The following is an 11,329-nucleotide window of genomic DNA, read 5'->3' as shown; positions in this document are numbered from 1 at the left end:
TCTACGGACTGTTCCACAGGACAGATATCACTTGCGACTGGAAGACCATCAACTCGGTGAAGGAGGCCCTTTGGTCCGCACGAAACATACTGGTCTTCCAGCTGAAGGAGCTGTCCATGACTGAGTGTTGCCGACTGGCACACTCCAAGGTCCAGGAGTACGTGCTGTGGGACGCACTGAGGCGAGGTGCAGCCTACGCAAAGGCTCTATGGGGAAAGGCCACCGTGTAAGGCCATCCGACCTTGTATTATTCACCATGAGTCATAAGAAATACTGTGTTTGAATTGTAATGATGAGATCGCTTTGTGTACTATCTATCTGTGGTGTTCTTGGTTTGAAATGTACTGTTTTGGAATTGTGATATTTACTTTGAAATGTGTGTACCTTTTAAATTCTAATGAAATAAAGTATATTTTGAAATTTAAAAAATGCAAACTATAACAATGACCCAGGGTTATTTGGTGCACTATACTGTTCTGGTTCTGGCAGTACCCAGTGTGTGCTTGTACCACTATCTGTAACGAGAACAGAAGGTACATTTATGAGTACATTAGTACACCTTGCTACTTTACAATTGCCTTTGAAAGTAACGATGTGGAACACTGAAGACCATCATGTTCAGTTCTCACCAGATCTGAAGACAGGATCATATTGGAACATATGAGCTGCCATGTGCCCTCCTCCCACATCAAAAGGAATGTCTTTGACTGTCTCGAACATCTTCTGCTGGTTGTCAGGGATTTCACTGTATTGCTCTCCCCACCAGTACCACTGTAGGCCCTGTTGTTGCAGACCACCTTATTGTCCAAAAGTGACATGAGCAGACAATATTGGCTGTGGTCATTCTGCACTCATCATGTGATGCTGCATTAGCTTCCATGTACTGTCATGGCTGCATGATGCAAATGTTAGAGACGCATTTCTTTAAATAAAAAGCACCAGCACCATTGTGAAATCTTTTACATAATTATATTAGTGTCAATACAGTGCTAAGTATGACTACTACGGACTGATTTTAAAAATGCACGTTCTCAGTGGGGAATCTCACCCACTAGAAGTTCATATTGGGACATCGTGGGGCACTGTCCACAGTTTTCCATCCATTAAAATTTGCTCGCTGGGAGTTCACATCTAGTGAAATCCGGGTGATTGAACAGCTTGTTAACGACTTGGGCAATTTTAAAATGAGCCTCAGTGCCGGCATGTGTTGATTGGACAGTTTTTGCCGGACACGATAATTGAATTTGTGAGGCACGAAACTGACTGGAGGAAACCCAGGTGAAGCCTCCAGTTTGACAGACAGGTGCTCCTCACGAACAGAGATAAGTGAACTTTGATACTGATTTGTAAAGGAGGAAAATATGGTCATTTGTGTTTGACAGTAAAGAAAGTTCCTGGATGCCAATTTGCCATCTTCACAATTCACTGCCACAGTTCTGAAGACTCTCGAGTGGTTGGAGTCATACCGAGCAGAAAGGAAGATGGTAGTGGTTGTTGGAGGCCAATCAGCTCAGCCCCAGGACATTGCTGCAGCAGTTCCTCAGGGCAGTGTCCTAGGCCCAACCATCTTCAACTGCTTCACCAATGACCTTCCCTCCATGATAAGGTCAGAAATGGGGATGTTCGCTGATGATTGCAAAGTGTTCAGTTCCATTCGTAACCCCTCAGATAATGAAGCAGTCCGAGCCCGCATGCAGAAAGACCTGGACAACATCCAGGCTTGGGCTGATATGTGGCAAGTGACACTCGCGCCAGACAAGTGCCAGGCAATGACCATCTCCAACAAGAGAGAATCTAACCACCTCCCCTTGACATTCAATGGCATTATCATTGCCAAATCCCCCACAATCAAGATCCTGGGGGTCACCATTGACCAGAAAGTTAACTGGACAAGCCACATAAATACTGTGACTGCAAGAGCAGGTCAGAGGCTGGGTATTCTGAGGCAAGTGACTCACCTCCTGACTCCCCAAAGCCTTTCCACCATCGACAAGGCACAAGTCAGGAGTGTGATGGAATACTCTCCACTTGCCTGGATGAGTGCAGCTCCAACAACACTCAAGAAGCTCGACACCATCGAGGACAAAGCAGCCCGCTTGATTGGCGCCCCATCCACCACCCTAAACATTCACTCCCTCCAGCACCAGCGCACAGTGGCTGCAGTGTGTACCATCCACAGGATGCACTGCAGCAACTCGCCAAAGCTTGTTCGCCAGCACCGACCAAACCCGCGACCTCTACCACCTAGAAGGACAAGGGCAGCAGGCACATGGGAACACCACCACCTGCACGTTCCCCTCCAAGTCACACACCATCCCGACTTGGAAATATATCGCCGTTCCTTCTTTGTCGCTGGGTCAAAATCCTGGCTCTCCCTTCCCAACAGCACTGTGGGAGAACCTTCACCAAAAGGACTGCAGCGGATGAAGAAGGCGGCTCACCACCACCTTCTCAAGGGCAATTAGGGATGGGCAATAAATGCTGGCCTCGCCAGCGACGCCCACATCCCATGAACGAATAAAAAAATTGATGGAGGGATTGCAGCATAACCAGTGAAATTTTCACATTTACTTTATTATATTCTGAATTTAATTCACTTCACCTCACAATGAGACCTAAAGTTTCAAATACGAAAGTGTAAGTACAGGTAAATAAAGCCTTAAAAAGGCCAACAGCACTTTGGGCTTTATAATTAGGGGCATTGAGTGCAAGATTAACAAGTAATTCTAAATTTGTACAAACTCTGTTTGGGCCACAGTTAGAGTATTGTGTGTAGTTTATAGAAAGGATGTTAAAGCCAGAGAGAACATACAGCATCGATTCACCAGGATGATGCCAGGGATGGGAAACTGTGGCTATGAGGAGAGGCTTGAGGGACAGGGATTGTTCCCACTGGAGCAGTGAAGGGGAAGAGGAGATTTAATAGACGTTTTTAAAATTATGAAGGGTTTTTATAGAGTGACTATTTCCTCTGATTGGGGAGTCAGTGATGAGGGGGGTCATCAATTGAAAATTGTCACTAAGACAGTGAGAAGACAGGGTGGGGAATGTTCTTTGTATTGAGACAGAGACCATCGTATCTTTTAAGGGAAAATGTGGTACATATTTGGAGCAGAGGTAGATACAGGTCTATGGGGAAAGTGCTGGGCACTGGGGTTAATTTGGGGCTGTTCTAGCAGAGAGCCTGGCACAGACACAATGGACCAAACGGCCTTTTTTTGAGCGGTAAATATCTATGATTCTATGGTATTAATAACTACTAAAGCAATATAGTGCTGCTCTGGTAGTTAAAAAGAGAACCAGCAGAACGACAGCAAATGATGAAACCACAATATGGGCAATCGATTTGAGAAAAATTGTGTGACTTGTAGCAATAACATGATAGCAGAATTTATAGGAAGGAGAAAAGATCGGAACGAACACAAAGAAAAGGAGAGAGCAACGGGGAAAAGGGTGGAATAAAAGGTGACGAGTTAGGGGTCAGAAGAGATTGTGGGGCCCGAGCACAAGTCAAAGATAAAAACAGAGGACGGAGTATACGATGGGGGAGTGGGGAAAAGGAGAAATGGGAACAGGAGAAAAATGTTTCTAAAGTGATATAAAAGTAACTAATTGAATAGTGGGAGAATTGAAAGAAGTTACATTAAAACTATAGTCAAAAATGGTAAATGAAAGGTAGAAGGGAAAATGACAAAGTGGAGAGAGGACGGGAGGAGATCAGGAGATTGCTGAATGCTGCACTTTCCATTCATTTCCTAAACTGTAAATGTAATAATGAGAGGGGGGAGTGTAGCGACGAGTAATTCAGGAGTCCAATCTGAAGCGTTGCAAGAATCTCCGAGGTCGTCGGAGAGAGGGAGGAACAAGTTCCTTTTTTAAAATAGTGATGAGTCAGAGCAAAGGAGGAAGAAACAGGTATAAAAGGGAGAGAGGGAACAGAGACATGCAGAAGCCGGGGACAGGAGAGAGAGAGAGTCAGACCAATATAGACATCTCATCATTGGGAGTTAGGGACAGTGAAATACATTGAGATCAGGAAAAAAAGACAGCAACAGTCTGAGCACCAGGAGCAGCGAGTGAGGAGAACACTTACTGTTAGTTTTAGAGAAGCCCAGGCTGAACAGTCGTGAGCTGAGATGAAGAGTCTCCTGTGTGTTTTGGTAATCAACATGTTCCTCACCTCCTTTCCCACTTCTGTCTTGTCGCAGTCTTTGAAGAGCGGGGAATCAGGTATCAAACTGTGCGGCCGGGAGTTCATCAGAGCCGTGATCTTTGCTTGTGGAGGTTCTCGCTGGAAGAGGCTTCTTGATAACCAAAACGGTGAGTATTCAAAAACTCCCTTTACTGTGTCCCTGTCCAAAAAACAATCCAAGTTCAGCGTTAGAAATCGAGAGGTTATAGTGTTATTGATGGAGGCTCTCACTGAGCCAGGGATATAGTGATCATATTAGGTTTATTGTAACTGGAATATCCATCTTCCTATTTATATGTAGAGGCTCACTCCGAAAAGTTCACCGTGGGTATGAAGATTGTTTTAAAATTAGAAATTGTTCATTTCAACTTTATTTGCGAGGAGCAGCCATTCTTTTAGACCTTGAGGGGAGAAACGTGTGTATTATAAGATTATTATTAATATATGTTATGATGTAAAACGTCTGCGGACTGCAGTCAGCATCAGACAAGGGTGAGTAGAAATGTTGGAAATACAGAGCAGCTCAGTGATCATCTGAAGGACAAGTTAACGTGAGACTCGTTGTCAGAACCATTATTTTCAGGAGAGAACCGCTGTCTTTCGGATGCTGACTGACCTGATGTTCATTTCCAGGACTTTCTCTTCTTATTTCAGATTATCCAGCAGTGTCAATGACTCTTTTATCTGTAGCTCTGAGTGGGTAAAGTTGGGTGCAGTCACCTGGAGGAGGTCTCACCCAGCAGTTACTGTTTATTTGGAGCTAGACCATCGCCTGACTCTGTGATGAAGCAAGGCTTCCCATCATGGAGGAGATATCCTGGGTAAATGCTGGCATCACCACACGTCCTGATCATATTTTAATGGAATCTCTCAGTGCTTTTAGGGCGCTATTTTTGTTTAGTGTGAACATCATTTATTTAAACACTTCACACTTTCCACCTCTTTTCTGATTAACTTTTTCGAATTACCGACCCTAATTATTGTTTAGAGATGTGACTATACTTCAGGTACTGCTCACAGACCAGCACCTGTAAAGTGTGATGCACAACTGGAAAACTTGAATTATGCTGCATCTGAGCCTCTGCCCAGTCAGTGCCCGCAGGCATGAAGATGCAGAATTCTGCTCGCTGACTGGTTGTACTTTTAATGTCAGCAGAGGAAAGGCTGATGAGAATGTTGATTCATTCCCAGTACTGCAAAGATTCAAATTTCAGTTTAAGAAGCCATAGAGTGCACTGCCTGAGAACTGGTCAAACTCAGCCTGACACTACACTGGAGTTATACTGCACCTGGTGTGAAGCCCAAGTGGTGTGAGACTACCTTCTGGAGATGGTCTCATATCTGTTGCCTTTGATATACTGCCTTGGATGGGGAACACAACTCCTGAGTTATACTTCCAGTTTCAGTGCGCTGTGTATCCAAAACCGCCTTGCATAGGTGTAAAGGTGGTACAATGACACAGTTAAAGGGACATCTGTCATTCTAAGCAGCAATCGGAAAGGAAGGTCAATAGCATAAAGATTTTAATTTAAAACAATATATATTTCCACTGACTTGTAAACCACTGATTTATTTCACGAACAATTCCCATTTGAAGCACTGGGGGTGGAGTGGGGGTTGGGGGGAGGTGGGGGGTGGCAGGCCAGCAGAACATGTCTAAGATTAGGCTATTGGTAGAATACCTGAGTAGATGCATGACGAAGGAGGCCAACAGAATATAATCGACCTGACAAAATTCCAGCATGTCATCCTTGAATGTGGAGGATGGTGTCAGATGAGGCAATCACTGGCCCATAGTGAGTATGACCTAGCAAATTTATTATTGGTAATTATCAGCATTTCACCGATATCAAACAGCACTGGGATGGCTTCAGCTTATCGAAGTTATTTTCTGTTTTACCTTCTTTCCGGATCAGGATCCTGGAAATAAGGATAGAGATGAATGGTTTGAGAAATTATTTTTGGAGGGGATGGCTAAGAAAAGACAACAAACTGGATTGGAAAACGATGAATCAAAACAAGGTTCTGGTATAGATTCAGAAGTCTGAAGTGCACGAACTGATTCCAGGACTAGTGGCCGAATCCCATTCTGCAAACAGCTATTAATAATAGTTTGACCGTGCGTAATGTATTGACAAAAGAGCAGAATTTCCAGCTGTCAAGCAGGGGAGAGAAACTCACAAATCAAAAATTACAAACATGTAATTCCTATCGGCAGGGTGGGGTGGGGGAGGGGGGCGGTGGGTGACGGGAGAGAAAGAGAGCAACAGTCCAAGAGTTAGAGAAAAACAAATCTGCCAATAGACAAAAATGTTTCCCTAAACACATCAGAATGGGTAAGTTCTCTCATGAGGTCGCTCCCCTCTAGAATTGGTGATCCACTGACTGGTGCTTCAATCAACTTTCTGTCACAACTGCAGCGCAGAACTGTTCAACTGATTGACCAGACATTGATTACCCACTCGGGATAGTTGTCAATTATTTCTCTGACTACGTATGCAACAATGTATACTTAAACAACTATATCCGCGCAGTCAGTATACAGTGGAGTACATTAAAGCAGAGGACTTTTGAGAGTCCAGAGGCTGGAACATTCCTCTGCCCGAGACAGAGGAGCGCAGGTGAAAGCCTCCTGCAGTCGGGACAGAGGGAAGGAAAATAAAAGCAATTTCAATAACCTATTAGTGATGACAGGTGGAGTTTTATTTCTGTTCCAGATCCCTTCCAGACTTCATCTGATAAGGACTACTTCAAGGAGATGGACAACATGAAGAAGATTCAGAGGATGTTTGACAATGACAGGAACCAGCAACTTGAACCATCTTTTGCAGAGCAAGTGTTCGACGATTACTACAACCAGTATGAGCAGATACCAGATGATTTCAGTGAGTACATCCGCCAGATTGAGGGAGGCAGCAATAAAGACCGCGCATTTGCATCGTCACTGATGCAACATCTACCCTGGGCCAGATCCTTCAGGAAGAAGAGAGATGGATCGCCAGGAATGTCAAGCAAATGCTGCACTTACGGCTGCACCAAAAAGGATATCAGCATCCTCTGCTGAAAACTGTACATCTATTGATAGAATATTCTACACACATGGACTCTGTTTAAGTGAGATTGTAAAATGTGTAGTCTATTAAACATCTCACAAATGTGGAATAACGCAAACGTAATTTACATGTAATTCCTAGTATGGTTTATGGTCTATGTGACGGACTTGTGATAGTCATCCTGAAACTCTTAAAACAAATAAAAAAAATTGCAGCTGTAAAGGTTTCAACTTTTCATTTCTTGTGAAAATTATTTTTTGTAAATAGTTTATTTTGTTTGTTAACAAATATTATAGTCTATTTCCCAATGGTCTCCGCACACTATCACTCATCCCCATGAGTAACCAATACAGGCAAATTTAGTATGTATTGATGATCACAGATATAAGCTTTACCTTATATAAAACCATATTAGCTGGTATAATAAAATATATATGATAATGACTTCCTCCTGATAGGCAACATTAAATAGGGGAAAAGTTAAGATCATACACAATTTTCCAAATCCAATCCTTTACAACAACAACTTGCATTTATATAGCGCCTTTAACGTAGTAAAATATCCCAAGGCACTGTATTATTTATTAATTTAAAGGCATCATCACACCACTTGCGAAAAGGGTTTAATCTGATAACTGCTACTTAGCCTCAGAGGTGTTCCGCTGTGCGACGAGCTCTTCAAAATATAATCTGAAAACATTCCTTTATTTTGTTCCAATGCATCAAATGATGCTGAACCCAGAAAAACTACTGCAACTAAACATAGAAACATAGAAAACAGGAGCAAGAGTAGGCCATTAGGCCCTTCGGGCCTGCTCTGCCATTCAAAATGATCATGGCTGATCGTCTAACTCAGTACCATGTTACCACTTTTTCCCCATATCCCTTCATCCCTTCAGCATGTAGAAATCTATCTATCTCCTTCTTGAATACATCTAATGACTTGGCCTCCACTGCCTTCCACAGGTTCACCACCCTCTAAGTGAAGAAATTTCTCCTCATCTCGGTTCCAAATGGCATACCCTGTAACCTGAGACTGTGACCCCTGGTTCTGGACTCCCCAGCCATCGGGAACATCCTCTCTGCATCTAGTCTGTCTAGTCCTGTTAGAATTTTATATGTTTCGATGAGATCACCTCTCATTCTTCTAAACTCTGGTGAATATGGGCCTAATCGACCCAAACTCTCCTCATACGTCAGTCCTGTCATCCCAGGAATCAGTCTGGTAAATCTTCATTGCACTCCCTCCATGGCAAGGACCAAAACTGCACACAATACGCCAGATGTGGTCTCACCAAGGCCCTGTATAACTGCAGTAAGTCATCCCTGCTGCTGTACTCAAATCCTCTTGCAATGAAGGCCAACATACCATTCGCCTTCCCAACTGCTTGCTGCACCTGAATGCTCGCTTTCAGAGATTGGTGTACAAGGATACGCAGGACTCGTTGCACCTCCCCTTTTTCCAATCTATCACCATTCAGATAATAATCTGCCTTTCTGTTTTTACAACCAAAGTGGATAACCTCACATTTATCCACGTTATACTGCATCTGCCATGTTCTTGCCCACTCACCCAACTTGTCTAAATCACATTGGAGCCTCTTTGCATCCTCCTCACAGCTCACATTCCACCCCAGCTTTGTGTCGTCAGCAAACTTGGAAAGGTTACATTTAGTACCCTCAACCAAATCATTGATACATATTGTGAATAGATGGGGCCCAAGCACTGATCCCTGCGGTACCCCACTAGTCTCTGCCTGCCACCTGGAAAAAGACCCGTTTATTCCTACTCTCTGTTTCCTGTCTGTCAACCAATTCTCAATACATGCCAGTATATTACCCCCAATCCCATGTGCTTTAATTTTGCACACTAACCTCTTGTGTGGGACCTTATCAAAAGCCTTCTGAAAACCCAAATACACCACATCCACTGGTTCTGCCCTATCTATTCTACTAGTTACATCCTCAAAAAACTCCAGTAGATTTGTTAAGCATGATTTCCCTTTCATAAACCCATGCTGACTTTGTCCAATCACATTAATGCCCTCCAAGTGTTCTGTTATCACATCTTTTATAATAGACTCTAGCATTTTCCCCACTACTGATGTGAGGCTAACTGGTCTGTAATTCCCTGTTTTTTCTCTCCCTCCTTTTTTAAATAGTGGGATTACATTTGCCACCCTCCAATCTGTAGGAACTGTTCCAGAGTCTATAGAATTTTGGAAGATGACCACCAATGCATCCATTATTTCCAGGGCCACTTCCTTTAGTACTCTAGTAAAGGGAAATAAAATTATATAAACTGAAATCGGGTACGATCAGAAAAACCTATTCCACAGTCAAAAATCAAGGCTGAGTGCAAGCATGGTTGATATTGAGCAGCTTTGTGATAGGGCACTTAAACTTCCTATTCATACCCAGTGCCTTTAATGTAGTAAAACATCCCAAGGTGCTTCACATGCGATTTATCAAACAGAATTTGACACCGAGCCACATAAAGAGATATTAGGATAGGCGACCAGGGAGGGGGATGGTGTTTGGAATGGAGTTTCTGACGGGTCCCGAAGACAATGACTTCGGACTTCCCAATATTTAATGACAGGAAATTTCTGCTCATCCAATACTGGATATTGATCAAGCAGCGTGACAAATCAGAAGCAGTAGAGGGGTCAGTAGAGGTGGTGATGAGGTAGACCTAGAAGTTGTCAGTGTACATGTGGAAACTGACATTGTGTTTTTGGATGATATCGCTGAGGGGCAGCATGCAGATGAGAATTAGGAGGGGGCCAAGGATAGATCCTTAAGGTACTCCAGAAGTAGCATTGGCGGAAGAGAAGCCTTTGCAGGTTATTCTCTGGACAGGCAGGAATGGAACCAAGTCCCACCAAGCTGGACAAGAGAGGAGAGGCTTTGAAGGAGGATGGTGGGGTCATCCATGTCAAAGGACCCAGACAGGCCGAGAAGAATGAGCAGGGATAATGCATCATGGGCACAGTCACGTTGTGACTTTGAGAAGGGCTTTTTCAGTGCTGGGGCAGGGGCAGAAACCTGATTGGAGAAGTTCAAACATGGAGTTGTAGGAACGATGGGGAAGGATTTGGGAGGTGATAACAGCAGGAGAACAGGCTGATTGTTTTACTTTCTTTCCTGTCAGCTGTGCTGTGGTTCACTGATAGAGTTTTATTACAGTTCTACAGCCCTTTCAAACCTCAGTCGATAAAAACAACTTCGAGGAGATGGCTAACATGAAGAAGTCTCAGATGCTTGAAGAAGACAGGTTCCAGAAACAAGAGGCGTCTTTTGGACCTGGTCCATGGCTTTCTAGTTTTTGTTCAAATAGTTACAGTTTTCTTTTGAATATCGGTTCTCCAGGGTTCTGTCCTCTACTCACTATGTTCCTTCTCAATGTCAACAATCTCTTCCACTCAGCTACAAACTATTTATTCTTGCTGCTAATTCCACTCTACACTATCAACTTCCTTTAGATTGTGCACAAAACTTTCAGACCTCGAGGTACATCACCATATTTTGATCTCTTCCATGCTTTTTGATGGGGCAGTGACAATCCAATTTCTTTCTATTCTTCAAAGATACAATTTCATCAGTTTCCTCACAAGTACAAACAATGCCATTTATCTTTGATTGCTTTACCTTAGTCTTTCTGTCTTCATCTATTGATATTCTTGACTTCAGTATCTTTTCTGATCTCAAGTGGAAAACCCAGGCATCTCGTGCATCACAAAAACTACTCTTTAAAAGTCAGTTTCCATTTTTGTGCTGAACATTTGTCCCCTTAGCAAGCCTTAGAACTCTAAAAGCCCAAGTCCATTCAAAACATGACTATTTCTCTCATATCGGAGAGACCTCTTCTGATACCTCACTTCCACTGTGGGATGGGATATAAAAAAGTATATCATTCTGACAGCTAATCCTTTTCTGACCACTAGCCTTCAACCTTTTACGTTCCATTGGAATCTTTCTTACCTCTCACTATTTTATCAATGTTATCATGGTCGGTGCCTCATTCAGCTTTTCTCTCCTGTTTCTCCAATACTGCAAAACGGCACCCACCATACCCGAACTC

At 43.2% G+C, this 11,329-nt stretch overlaps 1 protein-coding gene across 1 annotated transcript; it reads left to right on the top strand.

Annotated features, from left to right (window-relative positions):
• Nucleotides 1-3,985: 3,985 nt before the first annotated feature.
• On the top strand, nt 3,986-7,467 carry LOC137320608 (relaxin-3-like). Its single transcript, XM_067982294.1, has 2 exons — nt 3,986-4,320; nt 6,910-7,467. Exons 1-2 carry the CDS (start codon nt 4,137-4,139, stop codon nt 7,254-7,256), a joined length of 531 nt encoding a protein of 176 aa, XP_067838395.1. The 5' UTR covers nt 3,986-4,136; the 3' UTR covers nt 7,257-7,467.
• Nucleotides 7,468-11,329: the final 3,862 nt, after the last annotated feature.

Source organism: Heptranchias perlo, chromosome 4 (assembly GCF_035084215.1).
Source record: "Heptranchias perlo isolate sHepPer1 chromosome 4, sHepPer1.hap1, whole genome shotgun sequence".
Classification (NCBI taxonomy): domain Eukaryota; kingdom Metazoa; phylum Chordata; class Chondrichthyes; order Hexanchiformes; family Hexanchidae; genus Heptranchias; species Heptranchias perlo.
Note: the sequence above shows the minus strand (reverse complement) of the source record. Positions and strands in the feature narration are given on the sequence as shown.

What these genes read in the sequence shown, in the direction of transcription:
- LOC137320608 (XM_067982294.1), top strand. Translation starts at nt 4,137, where the DNA reads ATGAAGAGTCTCCTGTGTGTTTTGGTAATCAACATGTTCCTCACCTCC. An exon ending in GCTTCTTGATAACCAAAACG is followed by an intron (nt 4,321 to 6,909) that starts GTGAGTATTCAA and finishes TTTCTGTTCCAG; the next exon opens with ATCCCTTCCAGACTTCATCT.